A 21,647-nucleotide genomic window follows, 5' to 3' on the forward strand; every position below is an offset into this window, starting at 1 on the left:
TCAAACTTATGCAAGGCAAACATCTGGGAGTGTTTTAAATGCTAGATGAGTAAGAAAAGTAGTTTTCCAAAACATCTGGAAAATCTGAATAAGCTGCATTTACTAAAAAATAGAGCAGTGTGGCCTCCATTACTTAATAGCTAAAAGGACCTAGTGCAATCTGCAATGAGTTAGACAACAGATAGAGGATAGCACATTTCAGACTTAAAATTGCATGCATTAAATTTATAATATGAAAGGTAACTATAAAGAGCAGCTTTTGTTTCTCTTATATAAATGGGGGCCAACAGGATTTCCAAACTGGGTTGAACTTTTGCTTGCTAAGTTTCAGCTTTGCATGAATTGTACCCCTCAGAAAATAAGGCTTTAGAATAAAAAATCTGGCAAGCCTTCAACTGTTCTTCGCCCAGTAGGAGAATCAGTAAACTGACAAAAGCATGGTGCTGTCTGGTCTAGTTCATTGCTGAATTTGTATTCAAGAGTAAATTATCTTTACACAGTTGAATAAGGCATGGCTTTGCCTGAGTAGTATATCAGATGCATATGTTCTATCCCGAATCAACATTCAATACAGTTATGGCAGCCTACAACAGGAGAAAAACTCCATCTACTGTGGCAGGAAAATTGCTTACAATGTGAGAAGGTAGATAAGTATTGTGATAAACAGTTGTTTTCCCTGTCCAACTCAGGGACACATTGTAAAAGGGCAGTTCAGGCCAAGAGTGAGCTTTTATTTCATAGAGATGAGACAGCACTTCAGTAGGTACTTGGCAATTGGGATCCCATGTTTAAGTCTGGGTAATACCTTTCAATTAGAAAGATGTAAGTGACACCCTTAAGTCAGATCTAGTCCTAATTAAGATTCAGCATGGTTTTGTAGGAAATAAAAGTTAAACTTAGTTTTCCTATAAGACAGCAGATTTTTGCTCAAGTTACATCAGAAGCACTAGAACTGGTTTGAGGTTATGTTCATTATCACTATAGTAAACATTCTAGTTATGGCACATTCATTAAAAGCTAGATTGCAACATCTGTACACAAGGGGCATATCTGAATGTTCAGCTTTCTATACATTAAGTGACTTATCTACTCCACTGCTTAACCTAATGTTAGATTAATGGGTTTTGCAGTGTTGGAAATACTGTATAATTGTGTATATTAAACATTTACTGCCTCTTTTTTAAATGCTTCAGCATTTTTATCTTTTGCTCTCCTAGGACAGAACTATCAATAGAACAGAGGATGTATGTGCTAATGTATTGTTACCAACATTAATGTGGGTCAAAGCCAAATGGCACCTTTGGGAAGGCTAATTGCCACAAACACTACAATTAAAAAAAAAAAAAATCTGAGACAAGCAGCCCCCTTGGTGCTTGGGTAATATCAGGGTGCTTCCAATAATTAGTCATGTTCTTGGAGATATACAACAAGCCAGGCAGTGTGTGTGAGCATCACAAACAGCCTAATAGTATAATAAGCTTTTAATATTAAAATTCTCCATTAAAAAAGTGTTTCAAATGATTTAAAAAAATACGTCAGTCAATAAGAACAGTGTCATGATGTTGTATAAAAGATAGGAATATAGACAAGCCCAAACATGAAGTTTGCTCCCTGAAGCCCTTTAAAAAACAAGCATTTTAATTTTCAGCATGCTTTACAAATATCAGTTCTCACTCTCCTCCCACAGGGGGAGGTAATAGCATGTGGAAATAATGGCACAAAGGTTAAAAAATGATTTGGTCAGTCACACAGCAAGAGATTATCAGAACCAGGATTTGAACCTCAAGTCCCTGGATCCCAGGCTGGTTCTCAGTCAATGCCACATAAAGTGGTAGCTGGAAAAACTCTGCACACTGGCAGTATGACTACACCAAACTGTAATAAATCTCACCAGGAACAGGCACTGAGAACACTGCATCTCTCACTATTGCACTGTTTAGAAATTAATCTGAAGAGAACGTGCTTGGTCTGCACTCTCCTGTGCAGCCTCAGAATTTGGTGTGGAAACCCTCATGCTCATACAGCAATCTTCAAAGTGCCCTCTAACTTGGGCCTTGTCTATACTTGAAAGGGTTTGCCAGTATATGGGTAGAGGAAACCCACAAATACCCAAGTGGAGATGCAGCTTATACTAGCAAAAGTTCTCTTGCTTAAACCAGTTTCCTGAATGGAGTAAGCTATACCTGTAAAATAATTCTTTTCCTAGTAGAAATACACCTACAGTAGGCCCTTTGATTGCACAACTATGTCGGTTAGGGGGTGGGATTTTTCCCCCCTCCCCCCTGACATAGGTATGCTAGTAAAACTTAAATGTACACCAAGGCTTAGCCTCACAATACCCCTCTGAGTAAGTAACTCCCCACATCTGAAAGATGGGAGTGAAGAAACAAGTGAGATGCCTGAGGCCCCAGAGAGGGTTAGTCAGGATTAGAACTGAAGAGCATCTGGCTCCCAGTCTTGCATTCAAAATATCTCTCTCTAATGCAACATTTAGCAGGACACTGGTTGTGTCGAAGCATTCCACATGCGTTGCCTCCGCAACATCATGAAGATCCGCTGGCCAGACAAAGTGCCCAATCTTGAGGTCCTTGAGAGAGCCCAGATGACAAGCATCGAAATGATGATCATGAAGTCACAGCTACGTTGGACCGGTCATGTCAGCTGCATGGATGCCAACAGAATCCCCCGCCAGCTTCTCTATGGTGAGCTCTCCCAGGGCGTCCGGCATATAGGTCGTCCACAAAAACATTACAAGGACACCATCAAAGCCAATCTGCAGTACAGCAGTATCAAACCCAGGGACCTTGAGGATGCTGCCAGCGACAGAACACAGTGGCATGCAACAGTACCTGCATCGCCTTTGAGGCAGACCGCTGCCAGCGTCTACAAGAGGCACGCGAACGACGTCACAGAGCATCAGCAGCACACAACCCACTGACTGCAAACTTCTCATGCATCATCTGCAGCCAAATGTGCACCTCTAGAATTGGCTTGTATAGCCATCAGAGGGCACACCATGAGACCAACAATAGATGATTTGCTCAGATTTGTCATCATCGGATCGATGGACTACCAAGGGGAGGGGTTGTGTTTACAGAAGTTATTTGACAAGAACCACTACTCTGGAAAAAAAATAAAGCCTTTGGTTCCATGAGATCCTAGACTCTCACTAGAGGGATTAAACCTGTCTGTTAACAACACAGAGGCAGAGACAAGCCCAGTTTTTAGTTCTCTAAAGGCAGGGCATAATATGACCAGCAAACCGGTACTTGGGGAATTTAACACGCCATTTGCCTGTGTTGGCTCTAATACACAAGAGACCCATGTTTCCTTGACATTTAAAGCATTGCCAGCAGGAGTGCTGTAAAGTCTCTTACTTCTTGCGTTTTGAACTCAACCAGTCTCCCCAGGGCAGCTTTTTCTTGCCCTTTGATATACTCCTCAGGGAGTGTAGAGCCTGCACTTGCTGTAGGCGCCTGGAGAGCTCCTGATCACAGGCCTGCTGGAGAGCTTCAGTCTTCTGCTTATCCCAGCTCAGTGCCAGAGCCAAGGCTTCTGTGTCTTCCTTGAAAACCAGCTGTGAAAGAAAAAGTTGGACATGCTAATCCTCAGTGCCCCACACCTTGTCTTTTACAACAGCCAGAATTTCCCCTAGTGGTACACTCCTCTGGAACTGAACACCCCCCGCCCCCAGTAAAAATAGGTGGATCCATGAGAGAACTGCTGAAACACTAGCAATGATTTGGTATATTTAATTAAGACCAAAAACTCACTGGGGTCTAACACATTTATCCTTGAGCTTCACAATTCTCTCACTTAAAGTTTCTACCTTTCAAGCCTAATTTGTTTTTAATTCTACTTGGACCTTTCCAGCTCCTAACTTCCAGATGCCAGCAGATGCCTGAATGACTTACCTCCAGCCAAACAAAATCAATACATTTTCACTCCCTTTGTCTACAGCAGAAAGAAGCAAACAAGGAAGTCACTGGTCCTTGCAACCAAGATGAAAACTCTTCAGGATGAGAGGCAATTCTAGAAATCTTCACCTTTCCAAGATAGGGGTTTATTTACATTGTTTTTCTGTTTTACTGGGACCTTTATGCTGGCCTGGTAATATAAAAAAAAATACTGCTAAATGCAGATTTGCATTCAAAGAGCTAGCTCGTAAAACAGTCTTAGTTTGAACTCCTGGTGGCCATTTCCTATGAATAGCGGACAAAGCTCACCAGAAGTTCCCATGATGGGTTCCTTTCAGGGGAGAAGGGTATTTGAGTAATTGTACTGCTTGGGAAAAAGACAAGGTGATACCACAGGGGAGTTCCAGGCATGGAGGAAGTATATGCTGCGGCAAGGTTCCACAGTGCTGGGATTTTGAACAAAAGACCACCATACTGTACTGGGGTTTAACGAAGTGGAAAGAAATAAGACCAAATCTCATTATCTTTGTGCCTTAAACTAGAGTAACAGTTGGGTCTCCAGAGGTGAAAGGGCAGTTTCCCCCACATCCCCTCTCTCCACAGGGAGATGCCAGTCAGCCTGTCTAGAACAGGGTGAAGACCAAAGTTACCAACCTCTAGATCCTGACTGTCTAAGCTGAGTTCTGGGGCAGGTTTCTCTTTCAGTGCAGCAAGGATCTCGCTACTGAGTGATCTTTTGGTGGAGGCACCTGCACTGCTGCTATCAGTGTCGACTACATTCATCTCCTCCCTGGGTGCAGCATCAGGTTCTGAAAAGTAGCAGAGAGACAGTGTTTAACATTAGCAAGCAGCATGAACGCAAGTGGAGGGCTGGGAATGCGGTTTGATCAGTTTGCACCAACTACTGCAGCATCACCACAAGCTCCTTCTCAGCAGCAATGGCTTATAGAGCTTTCTCATTTCCCCATCCCTTTCACATGTCTCTGGAAAGTTGCTCATGCTCCTTACCTGATGCCTTAGTTAAAATGCTGCCTTCATTCTTCAAGGCCTTCATGTAGAGTTCCAGGAGCTGTTTGGATTGACGTTCTTCCTCTCGTCTGTCCAGGGCCTGCTGCAGGGTATCCTGTAACATCTGGGTTTTTGGTTGATTTTGGGAAAGCTCCTGGGCCAAGTCTGAACATGGTACATCAATGAGAACCTAAACGAAACAGTGGAGTTCTGCTACATGGAACGATTTAGGTAAGCCTCATTTTGATTGTTCTATCGGACTGACTACCACAGAGCTGTAAAGATGGCATATCTCCCAAGTCACATGTACGGAGAAACAAAGTCTCAACCTTGCAAGGATACAGAAAGTTTTATTAAGCATTTCCAAGTCAAGTCAGCCTAGTTATAAGTGGTTTTAACTGGCACTCCCACAAGCCAAAGTTCTTTACCTGCAGTCAAAGGCCCCTCAGAAAGGTGTGAAATTATCACCTACTTTTGGAACAACACAGAGAAATTCTAACAATTCTACAGCGAAAACCCCACTGATCAGTTTGAGTGAGACATGCCAACACCAACAGGACTGGCTTTTGGAAAGTAACTTTTGATCCACACTGCTGAACGCGTACTACAAGTGACAATCATTAAGACCAAATCCTATTATGCGCAGATATTAAGGGGCAGGAAGAGTTCTCGCATGCAGCTGATCATTTTCTTGGAACCAATACTCAAGTCTTCTAAACCCCTCCAAAGACCAAAGTGCAAGACAAACAAAAAGGACAGGTGTAGTTGGAGGCCAGGATGCAAACCCTATAGGAAGGAACTAAGAGCTTAGTGAGGAATGAGAAAACATGTGGGATGAGAGATGAATCAGTCTATGTCTGAGAACCAAAAAAAGTAGGGATACAGCATCAATATGGGAGAGAAGGTAGAAAAGATGAGAGTCAGCATGGAGAGGAGGGATGCTGGATCAAGTGAACGAGGAAATGGAGAACAGACAGTGTGTTGTGTGTGTAAACGAATGATTTACATAGTGTCATTTTTAAAAGCCTATTCATTCCATTAGGAGAACATTTCCCCAAGAGCAGAACTTCACTCCTGCACCAGAGCCAAGTCAACAGTATTTGAATTTGGACCAACTGATGCATTTTTCTTTCCTAAGATTCCACCCTCTCCCCTCTAGTGAGGAAACTGAAAGAAGGAGAGAAGTGTGACATATGAGTTCTCTTTATACCTGGAGGTCTTCCTCAGACATCAAAATGATGCTGGACAGGTCATCCTTCAGCTGTCTTGCCAGATGCTTCCACTTCTCTTCACCACAGTCCACTTCATCTATGGACTCCCTTGAGAGCCAGGCTGTGCCCCCATCTGACACATGAGAAATGACCACAGTCATAAGAGTGGAAAAACAAAATCTAAACAGCCCTTACTGAGGGGGTGTATGGACAAAGCTCTTGAACAGGAGATAGATGTGGTAAATTAAACAGCTTCTTAGCTTTGAGCTGTTGGGGTTTTCTTATCTCAGAGTTGGAATCACAGCTATGAAATCTACACTAGAATTAGAGTGTGTTCAAAATGTTGATTCCAGGAAATAATTATTAGCCTTTTGGACTCAGCCTCTTCCACTGACCTGTCTGTGTGACTGATTAGAGGGAGAATAGGGTTTTAACCTTTAAAGTATTTTTTAAAATTCTTTTTTCATGGTGTCTATGTCAAGAATTTCTGTGAAGAAAGAATGGTCCCTCACACCTCTTCTCAATCTTGGCGGCTATTCTCCCCACCCCTTAATAATCATCATCACCTGCCCTTTCCTCAGTTTTCAGCACAAGTGAGTTTCTGTAAGTGAATAGGAGGGTGAAGGACCAGTATCACCATGTCCGTAATACTTGTTCCTCTCAAGCCTGAGGAGAGGGAGTGCAGAGGTGGTAACTTAAACTAGGCCTCCAGCAGAGTCATCAGTCCATCTTCAGTGGAGGTCTTGGTGTCTGGAAAGTTAAGACATAAGTGTGGCATTATGCCCCATATTCTTCATAGTAATATTATGATGATATGAGTATGGCATAATTATGATGTATTTTGTGTAAGATAAGGCGTGAGATATCATTGGAAAGGTTATGATTTACTGAATATGATTATCCTACGTGTATGCATGTATCATTTTGGGAACTGAAGTTAGGAATATTGTCTATACACTATTACAAATGTGTTTATACCTGAGGAACACCCACTAGACAGAATGCAATCAGTGTAGCTGGCTCACTGGGAAGGGGAGTTAGGAAAAACAACAGGTCTTTGAAGATGCTAATTTCCCACCTTCCTAGAAAGTCTTCCTGGGGACTCTGCAAACAGACTCTGAATTATGACTGCAGGGACATGTAACCAAGTCATCTGGTACTGGACTCCATGATGATACCAGTGTTTTTCCACTGATCGGGGATGGGAATCACCCTGGGAGACAAAGGATTCCCGCCATATGCAAAAAGTATTTAAGGCAGGGGAGTGACATCATCAGGGTTTGGTCATTCTTCATTGATTCCCCCGTCCAAGAAAGAGGACTGCTGGAAACACCTGAGAACAAAAAGACTGGACTAGAGGAGAAGGGCTGAGCCCAGGCTAGAGGGTTGTCTGGCCTGTGAAAGGAATATCTAGAATTTTAAGCTGCAAGCAAGTGCAGCCTGCCTTCAAGAATCTCTGCAATCTGCCTAAAACAACATTTAGGGTGAGAATTTGCTACTTATAACCAGTTTCTTTAATATATTAAGCTTAGATTGTGTGTTTGTTTTATTTGCTAGGTGATCTGCTTTGATCCGTTTGCTATCACTTAAAATCTATCTTTTGTTGTTAATAAACTTGCTTTTGTTTTGTTTAAAACCAGTATGTAGAAATCCTAACCTGTGGCAGAAAGCTGTGTATATCCCTCTCCACGCTGAAGGAGGGGGCAAATTTCATGAGCTTACACTGTACAGTTCTCTGTGCAGCGCAAAACGGTACAATGTTGGGTTTACCCTCTTGGGCGGGGAGGGGTGCACTTGAGTATTGGGCAATTTCTTAGCTGAGTCATCCCATGCAGAGCTGATCGCAGCAGCCTGTAAGTTCTGCAGCTGAGTGTGTCCCTACCTGTATGTGTGCTGGTAAAGTGCAGTCTGAAGCCTGAGGGAGGGCTTGGCTGGCTTGCCTCAGCAATACAGTGTAAAGGGAGCCCAGGCTGGTGGGTCAGGCAGGCTCAGTGGGACCCCAGTCCCAGGTGGCACCCTGAAGAGGGAGGAGAGGAATCTGTCACAATAAGTTCCCCTCCAGCCCTGTACCTGTGCAGCTGCTGGTCCACTTTTCATTCCTGGCCAGTGCCACAAACTTGGTGTTGGGTGGTAAACACAGGAAGTAATCTTCATCATCCACAATGGTGCCATCCTCTGCCAGAACTAAGGTGATGGGCTCCCAGGCCTTGTCAATGGCCAGAATGTCACAGGCTGCAGAAGATAAAGTGTTTTCATGAGGCAGAAGGAAGTGTGGCAAGGCAAAAACACTTTCCTTTATGCACATATGATAAACACAAATTTCCCTTGGGGCTACTGCTAGAATAGGTCAGTGACTGGCCTCTGTCCACATGCAGGTCCTGTGCATCAACTCTTCTCTGGTTTATGTTTACTAATTTGTCTCCATCAATCCAGATTTTTAATGCTGTTCCTAATACAAGCTCACAAAAATCCTCCTTTCCTGGGTGTTCACCCTCCTTTACAAGGCCAAATGTGGCCGAGCAGCCTAGAAACTACATTTTCCCTTTTACATTTTCCAAATTTCCCTATCTTGACACCAGGACAGGTCCTCAATTTTAATCCTTTATCCTCCTGGTCTATGACATAAAAGGTGGATAGACTTATGAAATGTTGCTGAATAGATCAAGGAGAAACAGGTGGGTGTAGAGAGGTTGGGTTGGAGCTCCCCCAGCCAGACCAGGTAACACAAATATATAAAAATGCCTTTCCAACTGCACTCGGTATCAAGGCTTGTCCAGCAATACACATCTATAGCTTGTCACCAGTTTTAAGTGACTGTAGTGCCTATCAGCACCTTGGCAGTTGAGGGGAACCCACAGGGGCAAGGAGACTTAGGAGATCAGAATACGCTCTTAGCCATTTATACTTGCATATGCAAGACAAATCCACATAGTCATTTTAAAGAAGAGCACAAGTACACACAGCCTGTATTCTCTGAAGGGAATAGTATAGATTTAGCCCAAACAATTTTTGTCTCTAATGGAGCTTAAAAATCTTTAATGCAATTACAAAGCTTAACCTTTAACATGACATGAGCTGTATCTGAGAAGCATCTACAGTGATGTATGTGGGACCTGATAGCTCAGTGCCTCTGGGCATGTGGGAGATTTAACTCTGCCAGCCTCCTAGAACCTAAAGAAACCAGCAGTGGGGCTCTACACACACACACACATCACTCATAAGCCAGGCAGCTATTAACGCCAGGGATCACATTTCATGGGCAAAGTCTGGATTCAACAATATTTAAAATTCATAATCTTAAAGGCATGTGTTGAACGGATAGCTGCCCAGGGGAAGTTCCCAAGGGCAGCCCCTCACGAATGTAGTACATGATGCCAAGGTGCTGATGCCCAGCACCAGTTGTGGAGAGACCTGCAACAGGAAGCAGAATGGGCTACTGTGGCACAGTGCCAGTTTCGGTACTGAAATAAAACAGTTTCCCAGCAGCCTCCCCACCGTCCACAAAGGGAATCTCTACCTCAGGGGGACATCAACTCATCTAGATATTTGCTTAGTTTTACAACAGGCTGCATAAAAAGCACGAGCGAAGTCAGCACAAACTAAAATTTCATGTAGACAATGACTTGCTTATACTGATTTATATACTAAACACAGAAATGTAAGTACAATATTTATATTCCAATTGATTTATTTTATAATTAGATGGTCAAAATGAGAATGTGAGCAATTTTTCAGTAATGTTTTGTGGCCCTTTTGCATTTTTATGTCTGATTTTGTAAGCAAGTAGTTTTTAAAATGAGATGAAACTTGGGGGTACACGAGACAAATCAGACTCCTGAAAGGGGTCCAGTAGTCTGGAAAGGTTGAGAGCCACTGCTCTACCTAACCCCAGCACCCTCCCAGTCACACGGCACCTCCCTCACACCGTTTCCTATGCCCTATTCCTCCCCACAATGCCAATGTGGGGTTGCCCAGCTGTGAAAAGAAGGGGCCACCACAACAGGAAGGGCTCACTGGAGTAAGGTAGGCAGCACAGTATGATGGGGGAGAGGGGCTGAAACCATCATGCCAGAGCCCCCAGCACACCCCCCGCTCAGGCCCCAGCCCCTTCTTCCCGGACTCTCCCCCATTTACTGTTTCCCTGCCCCCCCACCCCCTTTCCCACAGGCTGCCCCTCCCTCCACCTACAGGATCCCTCCCCCATCACCTGGATCGCTGCCCCGCTCCCCCTCACCCTTGCTCCGCAGCTCCCGCAGGCAGGAGGCCGCCACCCCGTGGTGCTCCTGCTGGCTCTTCCGCCGGATCAGGCACTGCCTCAGCGGAGAGACCCCCTCCCCGCTTCCGGGGCCCTCTCCCGCCATTTCCCCCTCCTAGCCTGGGGCTGAGGAGCAACGGTAGTTAAGCCGCTCCCCTCGCACCTTAGCCCACAGACCAGCCCCAGCGCGGTGCATGCCGGGCCTTGTAGTCCTGCTCCCAGAGCGCGGCTCTTCCACAGGCCCAACCCCGGTGCACGCCGGGACACGTAGTCTTTTTTTACATATCAGCCTCGCAGCTGCTGCCTAACGCGGCCGCACTCTCCCTCTCCCTCTGCATGCTGGGAGATGTAGTCCTGTCCCACCCGACCAGCCTACAACTGCCATCAGGATATATATATAAAGAGAAACTATATGTATAGCTCTGAGTGTGCTTCTGTGAACACGAGTGCATCAGTATAGCCCCAGTCCAGTGAAGGAGCTCCTGTGTAGCTCCGTCCTAACTTTCCTCATGTGAGTAGTCCCACTGAAGTCAAGAATATAGTTACTCACTTACATAAATGTTTGCAGGATCTGACCCATTATTTGTCCTGTTTAGCGCCTAGCATGCTTTTGGGAGCTATCAAAATAACATCATAATGACAAATAATTGTGTGTGTAAACCAAACCAATGAAATAGTAATCGGCAATAGGACACCACTGAAATCAATAAGAGTTTTGTCATTAACTTAAGCAGTGCACAAGTGGACTTTTAAATCTCCTTTATCAAGCCTAATTAAAGGCCTGATCTTGTAGGATCACTCACATTGGCAAGCTTATTGTTTTACTCATGAAAACAGTCCCATTGAAGTCAACTAACTAGACTAAGCCGGATTTGTTGCTGTACAATTTCCACTTATTATTATTAATATTGATAGCTATGGCACTAAATGGGCTTTAAATCCTGCATGCAGATGAGGCCTCAGTCACTGTATGTTATTTTAAATACATTGCGATTATAACATAATATACTAAATATGGAACACACTGTATGTATAGCCATGAACTATAAATCAATAATATGGAAGCAATAGTGGATAAATCAGTTGCTTTTAATTATGCTATGACGGAAAAATAACCTCAGAGCTGAAACTGCTCACGACCGCCCCGCCAGCTGTGCCCTGCGATGGAGTTCAGAGACCGGACAGACTCATTGCAGGTAGCGGTCAAGGCAGCCCCCAGGGCTGAGGCCCATCAGTTTATCGGAAAGTGACTGCTTCTGCCTGAGCTCGCGGCTGAGGCAGTTTCATCCATAGGGAAGGGGATGGATTAGCCGGGTCTGGAAACATGGCCTCCTCAGAGCAGGCAGAGCCGCCCAGCCAGGTAAACGGGGCCGGAGGCTTCCCCTCGCGCGCTGGTAGCGGGGCTGGGGTGTGCGGCCCCTGCTCCCCCGCATAACTCCCCAGGGGGAGCGGTATGTGCCTCCTGCACCCCCAGGGGGAGCGGTGTGTGCGCCCTGCCCCACTGTCTGACCCCCCATGGGGAGGGGTGTGTGCCTCAGGTCCCCCTCCCCCATGTAACTCCCCTGGGGATGGGGGTGTGCGCCGAGCCCCCTGTGTAACCCCCCTTAACCTCCCCTGGGGATAGGGGTGTGCGCCCAGCCCCCTGTGTAACCCCCCCTGTAACCTCCCCTGGGGATGGGGGTGTGCGCCCAGCCCCCTGTGTAACCCCCCTGTAACCTCCCCTGGGGATGGGGGTGTGCGCCCTGCCCCCTGTGTAACCCCCCATGTAACTCCCCTGGGGATGGGGGTGTGCGCCCAGCCCCCTGTGTAACCCCCCCCGTAACCTCCCCTGGGGATAGGGGTGTGCGCCCAGCCCCCTGTGTAACCCCCCCCGTAACCTCCCCTGGGGATAGGGGTGTGCGCCCTGCCCCCTGTGTAACCCCCCATGTAACCTCCCCGGGGGATGGGGGTGTGCGCCCAGCCCCCTGTGTAACCCCCCCATGTAACCTCCTCTGGGGATAGGGGTGTGCGCCCAGCCCCCTGTGTAACCTCCCCTGGGGATGGGGGTGTGCGCCCTGCCCCCTGTGTAACCCCCCATGTAACTCCCCTGGGGATGGGGGTGTGCGCCCTGCCCCCTGTGTAACCCCCCCATGTAACCTCCCCTGGGGATGGGGGTGTGCGCCCTGCCCCCTGTGTAACCCCCCTGTAACCTCCCCTGGGGATGGGGGTGTGCGCCCAGCCCCCTGTGTAACCCCCTCATGTAACCTCCTCTGGGGATGGGGGTGTGTGCCCAGCCCCCTGTGTAGCCCCCTCATGTAACTCCCCTGGGGATGGGGGTGTGCTCTGTGCCCCCTGTGTAACCCCCCCATGTAACCTCCCCTGGGGATGGGGGGGTGCGCCCTGCCCCCTGTGTAACCCCCCATGTAACTCCCCTGGGGATGGGGGTGTGTGCCCTGCCCCCTGTGTAACCCCCCATGTAACTCCCCTGGGGATGGGGGTGTGCGCCCTGCCCCCTGTGTAACCCCCCCATGTAACCTCCCCTGGGGATGGGGGTGTGCGCCCTGCCCCCTGTGTAACCCCCCTGTAACCTCCCCTGGGGATGGGGGTGTGCGCCCTGCCCCCTGTGTAACCCCCTCATGTAACCTCCTCTGGGGATGGGGGTGTGCGCCCAGCCCCCTGTGTAGCCCCCTCATGTAACTCCCCTGGGGATGGGGGTGTGCGCCCAGCCCCCTGTGTAACCCCCCCATGTAACCTCCTCTGGGGATGGGGGTGTGTGCCCAGCCCCCTGTGTAACCCCCCATGTAACCTCCCCTGGGGATGGGGGTGTGCTCTGTGCCCCCTGTGTAACCCCCCCATGTAACCTCCCCTGGGGATGGGGGTGTGCTCTGTGCCCCCTGTGTAGCCCCCACATATAACCTTCTCTGGGGATGGGGGTGTGCTCTGTGCCCCCTGTGTAACCCCCCCATGTAACCTCCTCTGGGGATGGGGGTGTGCTCCCTGCCCCCTGTGTAACCCCCCCATGTAACCTCCCCTGGGGATGGGGGTGTGCTCTGTGCCCCCTGTGTAGCCCCCCCATGTAACTTTCTCTGGGGATGGGGGTGTGCTCTGTGCCCCCTGTGTAACCCCCCATGTAACCTCCCCTGGGGATGGGGTGTGCTCTTTGCCCCCTGTGTAACCCCCCATGTAACCTCTGGGGATGGGGGTGTGCTCTTTGCCCCCTGGGTAACCCCCCCTGTAACCTCTGGGGATGGGGGTGTGCTCTGTGCCCCCTGTGTAACCCCCCCTGTAACCTCTGGGGATGGGGGTGTGCTCTTTGCCCCCTGTGTAACCCCCCATGTAACCTCCCCTGGGGATAGGGGTGTGCTCTTTGCCCCCTATATAACCTTCTCTGGGGATGGGGGGGTGTGCCCTGCCCCCTGTGTTACGGAGGGGGTGTGTGCCATGGATCCCCCTCGCCTCTATTCCTCCACCCCATGGGAGTTTGCATGTAGGTATATGCATCAAGGTCCCCTTCTTCCTTCCCCAGCTTGTGCTCTTTTGCTCTCCAGGGAAGGGAGTCTGTGAGCCATGGGTTAGAAAAGTGCATGGCTGCTCTCTTTCCAGCTGGGAATGCTGAAGCCCTGTAGATGACTCCCTTGTCATCATATGAAACCTTGGTCTACCTTGATTGTGACTAGGGAGGGAGTTGCCTTATTTGGCTGCAGTGTGTTTTTTTCCAGATTGTCTGTCTCGTCTGGTAGGTATACGTGATGCCGTTACTGCTAACCATAGACTTTCCAGAATCAGGCCTCTTAGTCCCACTCTCTAGTCTGTGCTTCAGCAGGAACTGATTTATGAGGCTCAATACACTATAATAATCAAATGCAGTTCTAAATGGGAGAAACATTCAGGCCAGGCCCCTAGACAGTACCCGCGTTTTTATTTCTGGATCTTTAAGTAAAATTTGATAAAGCGTTTGAAATAGAAAAAAATATAGTTAGAGAGAGAAGGGAGATCTGACTAATTTCAGCTGGGATTTGGAATGAGTTAGACAGTCAGTGGGGTAGTGTGTGATAATAGTTGTTTTAGCAGGTGTGGCAGAGAAAAAGGTTTGTGCGCCAACTATGTTAAGGATATCGCTGCGACGACTACAACATAAATGCCTTGATAGACTGAGCCCTGGTCTACATGTCAAATTTAGATCAACATAGTACATCCCTGAGTGCCATAGTTAAGCCGATTTAGCCCGTGATGTGTGGCTAGGTCGACAGAACAATCAACCTAGCTACTGCCACTTGGGGAGGTGGATTACCTGTTGTGACATTCTGGGGTGCAATCCAGATCAATGAGGGACTGTGTCACCCCTGCCCTGCAAACGTGTGTGCCTTGCAATGATGTGCTACTGTAGCTTCCACCTGAGCTGCTCACAAATAGCCTTCCAGCATGCAGATAACACCCTGAATGTCTGTGTATAGCTGCAGCCTGCCAGTCAGTCACACTCTGGCTTCTACCAGCCTTGATTACTGCTTGCATGGTGACCCCAATACACTCCCAGTTCCTGCTTTTCCTCCAAAACATGAGTTCTGCACTGTCCAGCCCTCTCCTGGATAATCCAGGTATATTAGGTCTGTTGCTCCTCTACAGGGATCAGTATACAACAGTTTGCTACCATAAATGGAGTTACCCACACAGTTCACAATGCTGGATTAGTTTTGATTAAAGAATAAAACAAGTTTTCGAGGAGTTAGGTTTTAAGTTAGTACAAGTATAAAGCATTAGAGTCAGAAATGGTTATGAGAGAAATAAAGATAAAATGCTTCCTATTACTAAACTCAGCACACTAGACTTGGGTTCAGATAAAATTCTTACCACATACTCGCAGAAACAGGGCTGATCAGCTTTCAGGTCAAGATCTCTCCCAAAGTCTAATGGCTGCTTCTTTTGTGTTCTTAGGTGAAAAAGAGAGAGAAGGATAGGGAGAGATAACTTGGGGTGTTTATGGACCTCACTTTTATAGTTCAGTCACCCTTTGAAAAGCATTTTTTTGAGGGTTACCCCTAGATAAAGTTCATTCCCTCTGAGAGAGTGGAGTCAAGGAGTCTGGTGGTGAAAGAGGTTCCACTCTGTTGTTTGCTAAGATGCAAATTTGTTTGTTCCAGCCCCCATTGCTCACCAAAGAATGGCCACTTGATAGGTGATTGACCATCAGATTTGGTGACACCTGGCTAGTGGCATCAGCTTGTCCTTTGTCTTTGAGAAACAGGTTTACCCACTCCCCAGACTTGTCTGATAAACCCACTTCAGTCATGATTTCAGCTTATGTTCATAACTTTACGTATAATGTTGCTACATATATTTCATCGTGATATTATTGATCAGTGCACTGTTAGTTTTCAAATGATATTTCACAAGGCATATTTTGTACAAAGATTATTACAATAGCATGACGGGTGTGGAAAAACCTCTTCAGTTGATGTAGGAAGCGTCTACACTATGGCGGTACTGTGGCATAGCTTCAGTACTGTGCCTGTGCTGCTGTAGCACCCGTAGCGTAGACATGCTCTGAGTGGGGAGGGAAGTAGGGACACACAAGGCCAGTGAGGTTGGCTGGAGCAAGCACTAGGAGGGTATTAAAGACTGCAAGGACAATTTTAAACTGGATCCTGAAGCGAATGTAGGAAGCCTGAGGAGGAGATGGAGGATGTAGCTGCTCTGTATGTGTGCAGTTCTGCACATGGTAGTACTTGGGAAGGCGACAGGGGAGAGAGCTGAAGTATAATGAAGAGGGGAAGGGAGGTATGAAGGCCTGGGTGAGGTTTCAGCAGTAGAGAGGAATGTGTTGAAGTTAATATCTGCATCCAACAGAGTTCACGGACTCCTAGGCCTTGTCCACATACAAACTTGGACTTGTTTAACTAAATCAATGTAAACCCCTGTATGGACACTCTTATTTTGGTTTGAGAGTGGCTAATTTGGATTAGTTTAAATTGGTTGGAAGAAGGTTTAAACTAAACTTTGAAGTTGATAGTCATGAATATAAATCAAAAGCTAGGAATTGTAGAAAATTTGTAAGAGAAACAAAGGGACACAAGGAGAAATCTTTGGCCAGCAGAGTTAAGGACAGTAAGAAGGCATTTATAAGTATTGGGAACAAAAAAAGAATCCTAACAATAGTACTGGTCCATTACTAAATGGAAATGCTAGAGTGATCAATAATAATGAAGAAAATGCAGAAATGTTCAATAAATATTTTTGTTCCACATTTGGGAAAGAAACAGACAATGAAGTCATATCATATGATAACACTTTTTCCATTCCACTGGTCTCTTAGGATGATGTTAAACAGCAGCTATTAAAGTTAGACATTTTTAAACCAGCAGGTCTGGATAACTTGCATATAAGAATTTAAAAAGGCTAGCTGAGGAGCTCACTGGACTGTTAATGTTGATTTTCAATAAGACTTGGAACACAAGGAAAGTTCTAGAAGACTGGAAGAAAGCAAGTGTTGTGCCCGTATTTAAAAGGGATAAACAGAATGACCCAGGTAATCATAGATCTGTCAGTCTGACATTGATTCCAGGCAAGATAATGGAGCAGCTGTTATAAGGATTCGATTAATAAAGAATTAAAGGAGTGTAATATAATTAATGCCAATCAACATGAGTTCATGGAAAATGGATCTTATCAAGCTAACTTAATACGTTTTTGGATGAGATTACCAGTTTGTTGATAAAGATAATAGTATTGATGTAGTATACTTAGACTTCTGTAAGGCAGTCGACTTGGTACTGCATGACATTTTGATTAAAAAACTAGAACGTTACAAAATTAACTTTAAGTGGCTAACTGATAGGTGTCAGCATGTAATTGCAAATGGGGAATCGTCAAACAGATGTTTCTAGTGGGGTCCTGCAGGGCTTGGTTCTTGGCCCTACGCTATTTAACATTTTTATTAATGACCTCAAAGAAAACATTAAATCATCACTGATAAAGTTTGCAGATGGGACAAAAACTGGGGGTGTGGTAAATAATGAAGACAGGTCAATGATTAAGAGCAATGTGGATCGACTGGTAAGCTGGACTCAAACAAACAATATGCCTTTTTATAAGGCTAAATATATACATCTAGGAACAAGGAATGTGGGGCATTACTTACATGATGGGGTACTCTATCTTGGGAGGTAGTGACTCTGAAAAAGATTAGGGGGTCATGGCAGATAATCAGCTGAACATGGGTTCCCAGTGCAACACTGTGGTCTAAAGGGCTAATGCAGTCCTTGGATGAATAAACAGGGGAATCTCAAGTAAGAGTAGAGAGGTTATTTTACTTTTGTATTTGCACTGGTGCAATTGCTGCTGGAATACTGCATCCAGTTCCGGCGTCCCTGATTCAGGAAGGATGTTGATAAATTGTAGAGTTCGAAGAAGAGCCATGAGAATGATGAAAGGATTTAGAAAACATGCTTATAGGGATAGACTCAAGAAACTCAATCTATTTAGCTTAACAAAAAGAATACAGTATTAAGGAGCGACTTGATTACAGCCTGTATCTACCTGGGGAACAAATATTTAATAACAGGCTCTTCAGTCTAGCAGAGAAAGGTATAACATGATCCAGTGGGTGGAAGTTGAAGCTAGACAAATTCACACTGAAAATAAGGTGCAAATTTTTACAAGTGAGGGTAATTAACCATTGGAACAGCTTATGAAGGCTTGTGGTGGATTTTCCATCGCTGTTCATTTTAAAACCAAGATGGAATGTTTTTCTGAAATATCTGCTCTAGGGATTATTTTGGGGAAAATCTCTAGCCTGTGCACTATAGGAGGTCAGACTAGATGATTGCAATGGTCTCGCCTGGCCTTACAATCTACGAATCCATGAAAACGTAAGTAAGGCTGTTCATGCAGAGGTTTGCACTTGTTTAGATACATTATTTTAAACTCAAACCTTTGCTTGTACCAGTGCAGATCTCTACATGGACCCAGACCTAAGGTGATGCTAGTAGTTTAGGGATAGGTTTGCTGGACTTTCAGCTTTTCACTGGCCAATCATCCTTGGTGATACTTTTTGGCACAGGCATTATGAGCCATTCTCACTCACTCGGGTGAACATCTCAGCAGAATGAAAATTTGGGAAAGGTTGGGACTGACGTGTGGGTCACCTAGGAAATCTGCCCATGGTGTTCGCTTTAAACATTCTAGAAAGGAATCTGATAAACTGTAGTGCCACCTGGAAAGTCTGGTTGTCCGAGAAGTAGTCAGAGTTCTCATGAATTGCCTGGAGGGACAAGGAAGTTATGTACACTGTCATCTTCACCCATCCCCCTGTTAAGACTTTTTATTACAGTTATCCAGAGCTGCAGTGCCTCAAAAGAAGGTTTAATATTTGAAAATGGAAACTCTTCTCTTTCTCATAAGTCTAGTAAATGTGACCTAGTGTTTGTTTCATAAGAACGTCCTGGGTTTTAATCCCAGCTCTGACACTGACATCTCTGTGACCATGTGCAAGACATGTCACCTCTACCTGTCTTGGTTTCCCAATGTGAAAAATGGGGATGGTAGTGGTTAATAAGTTCATAGGGTGTCAGCATTTGTAAAGAGCTAAATGGTGTTATTACTCCATCTGCTTTCTCTCTGTCAAGAAGAGTTTGAGTTAGGACAGAATATTCTTTTTGCTGGCACATGCTGCTGAAGAGTAATTGTTCCACATTAGGGCAATTATCATCTGTTAATTGCATTGGGGAGAAGGGAAATAGCTTCTCTGGATGGGCTGGAATAACAATGTCTTGCTGACTGAAGTCTGTGGAGGTGGAAGGGGCTGGCTAACCCCTTTCTTGCTGGACTCCACTGCAGCCTGTGTGGAAGTGCTGGCATTCCACGCATTCACACTCCCTAGGGATCTTGTAGCACCTTAAAGACTAACAAATTTATTTTAGCATGAGCTTTCGTGAGCTATAGCTCACTTCTTCGGATGCATAGAATGGAACACACAGACAGGAGATGAACACACAGACAGGAGATATTTATATCTCCTGTCTGTGTGTTCCGTTCTATGCATCCGAAGAAGTGAGCTATAGCTCACGAAAGCTCATGCTAAAATAAATTTGTTAGTCTTTAAGGTGCTACAAGTACTCCTGTTCTTTTTGCGGATACAGACTAACACGGCTGCTACTCTGAAACCTAGGGATCTTATCACTCCAGGAGTGACCCAGCTGCTACATAGGGCAACCCTGGAGGTGTGTGTTGCCCCAGGTGTGTGAGGCAGCACTGAAAGTGTGGTTAAAGAGCAGCTGCTGATCTGTAGTAGTCTTGAAAAGGATATTCTACTTTGGAACAAGTAGAATGTGACATTGCATATGCATGCAATGTGACATTTTCTCCCCCTCCCTGCCTACTACTCTGTGCACCTGAGTGGAAATTAAATAGGATCATTGTAGTTCTCCATATCCATCAGCTTTGGCTGCTGACTTCCCCACCTGGAGTCCTCACCCTCTGTCTCTGACATTGTTAACATTTCCACTGCAGTGAGTTGAGTCCTCCCACACGACTTGATCCTGTGAGATGCCAAGTGCCTTCCCCTTCCATTGACCTCAATGGGATTTGAATGCACCCAGCAACTTGTAGTGTTGAGTTGAAACACAGAATGAAGCCTCCAAGAGAGCAAGGGGTGGCTGGACTCTTAAGGGAGACATTGTTGAGCTAAAAAAAGTCATAACAGATGTCTTTACCAATATGACTAATGCAGAGTCCAATCCAACTCTCATTGAAATCAGTGGGAATTTTGATATCAGTACCTTAAATTGAAGCTGAAAGATCTAAAAAATGCACTTTTCCCCATGGATGCTGTTTGTTTATTGTTTGCACATAGTTCAGCATGAGGTGTGGAGTATTATCACCACCCTGTGTGGTCTATTAATACTTAGTCCTCAGCATGTTTCCTGTTAAAATTCTGAAAAGGCCATAAATGTTTTTATTGGGGTTTGTAAAAGATTTATTTTTTGTTTACTAAATATACTTTTGCAAAAAAAACAGGAGTATTTGTGGCACCTTAAAGACTAACAAATTTATTTTAGCATGAGCTTTCGTGAGCTAAAGCTCACTTCTTCGGATGCATAGAATGGAACACATTCTATGCATCCGAAGAAGTGAGCTATAGCTCACGAAAGCTCATGCTAAAATAAATTTGTTAGTCTTTAAGGTGCTACAAGTACTCCTGTTCTTTTTGCGGATACAGACTAACACGGCTGCTACTCTGAAACCTGTCATTAAATATACTTTTGGTGTCTTTTTAGACTCATAGACTGTGACAGTGCCTCCTTTAAGAAATCAAATAACAATAAAGATCCTCCTTTTCTGTGAATGTCCCTAATAATATAATCAGGGGAAGAGTAGAGAAACAGTGCAAAGAGATGAGCAGGACTGTTTTTTAAAGATCAGTTTTCCAATTTTCCTTGAGGCATCAGCTTTTCTGTTAACTCTAAACTCTATGGCAATAGACTTGATGGCTCAAGCTCAGCAAGCCACCAGCCCTGGCCTCTGATTTTTCTAGCAAACTCTGAATCCCGATACCACTGGAAAATCTAGAATTTCTTTTAAAACTTTTGGCAATGATGCTGTTGGGTTCGCTAACAATGTTTTAAATTTCCAAGCCACTTGTTTTGGGCTACAAGTGACACCTAATTAGCTGTATAATGACACACAGAAGCTGAGACTCCTGTCACCCAGAAGTTAGCATGTAGTATGTCTGTGTGAGTGAGAAAAGGATTGACACTATGGAGTGGCTGCGTGAGTGGGTGTGACATTCCCCCAGGCTACAATCTGGACCATTGAACAGCTGTCTCCTTAATTCTCTAGCATGGGGTGCCTTTTACACTGCTAGGCCATCAGAACTTCCTCGCCTGGCCTGCTCAGACAGCCTTCAGCATGCAGATTCACTCCCCGCTAAATACATGAGCATTGTGACCAGTCACTCATGAATTACATACAGGGTGATACCTGCAAATTCTTAGGGCTAGTCTACGCTGTCAATGCTAAAGCACTGCCGTGGCATCGCTTTAACATGGCTTGTATGGTCATGGCAGAGTACTGGCTCCCAGCGCTCTAAAAAACCCACCGTCACGAGGGGTGTAACTACCAGCTCTGGGAGCACGGCTCCCAGCGCTGGTGCACTGTCTATACTGGCACTTTACAGCTCTTGGGGGTGTGTGTGTGTTTTTTCACACCCCTGAGCGAGAAAGTTGCAACACTGTAAAGTGCCAGTGTAGACAAGCCCTTAGTCCTAGCCTTGTCTCCCCTCCC

The 21,647-nt window shown here is 45.7% G+C and overlaps 2 protein-coding genes across 4 annotated transcripts in view; one reads left to right on the top strand and one right to left on the bottom strand.

The window, feature by feature from the left end:
• Positions 1-2,800: 2,800 nt before the first annotated feature.
• DFFA (DNA fragmentation factor subunit alpha) lies at positions 2,801-10,574 on the bottom strand. Of its 2 annotated transcripts, none has more exons than XM_044995840.1 (6): positions 10,371-10,572; positions 8,207-8,368; positions 6,136-6,269; positions 4,926-5,115; positions 4,572-4,726; positions 2,801-3,577 (listed from the first exon to the last, which is right to left on the bottom strand). In XM_044995840.1, exons 1-6 carry the CDS (start codon positions 10,495-10,497, stop codon positions 3,374-3,376), a joined length of 972 nt encoding a protein of 323 aa, XP_044851775.1. In that variant the 5' UTR covers positions 10,498-10,572; the 3' UTR covers positions 2,801-3,373. The 2 variants fall into 2 exon arrangements, with proteins under 2 accessions (XP_044851775.1, XP_044851776.1); XM_044995841.1 differs by lacking the exon at positions 2,801-3,577 and adding an exon at positions 3,599-4,107 and having other exon boundaries at positions 10,371-10,574.
• Positions 10,575-11,641: 1,067 nt separating this feature from the next.
• PEX14 (peroxisomal biogenesis factor 14) overlaps positions 11,642-21,647 on the top strand; it is a 101,199-nt gene continuing 91,193 nt past the window's right edge. Inside the window, exon 1 of one of the 2 annotated variants that reach the window (XM_044996566.1) lies at positions 11,642-11,751. In XM_044996566.1, coding sequence (XP_044852501.1) covers positions 11,716-11,751 — 36 coding nt within the window. In that variant the 5' untranslated portion in view covers positions 11,642-11,715. The remainder of the gene's footprint in view (positions 11,752-21,647) is intronic. The other variant, XM_044996565.1, reaches the window with a different exon arrangement.

Source organism: Mauremys mutica, chromosome 21 (assembly GCF_020497125.1).
Source record: "Mauremys mutica isolate MM-2020 ecotype Southern chromosome 21, ASM2049712v1, whole genome shotgun sequence".
Taxonomy (NCBI): domain Eukaryota; kingdom Metazoa; phylum Chordata; order Testudines; family Geoemydidae; genus Mauremys; species Mauremys mutica.

Excerpts from the sequence above, each read along its gene's own strand:
- DFFA (XM_044995840.1), bottom strand. The coding sequence starts at position 10,497 with ATGGCGGGAGAGGGCCCCGGAAGCGGGGAGGGGGTCTCTCCGCTGAGG. Across the intron at positions 8,369-10,370 it reads GCGGGAGCTGCGGAGCAAGG|CCTGTGACATTCTGGCCATT; the intron begins GTGAGGGGGAGC and ends TATCTTCTGCAG. Across the intron at positions 6,270-8,206 it reads GTGGACCAGCAGCTGCACAG|ATGGGGGCACAGCCTGGCTC; the intron begins GTACAGGGCTGG and ends CTCATGTGTCAG.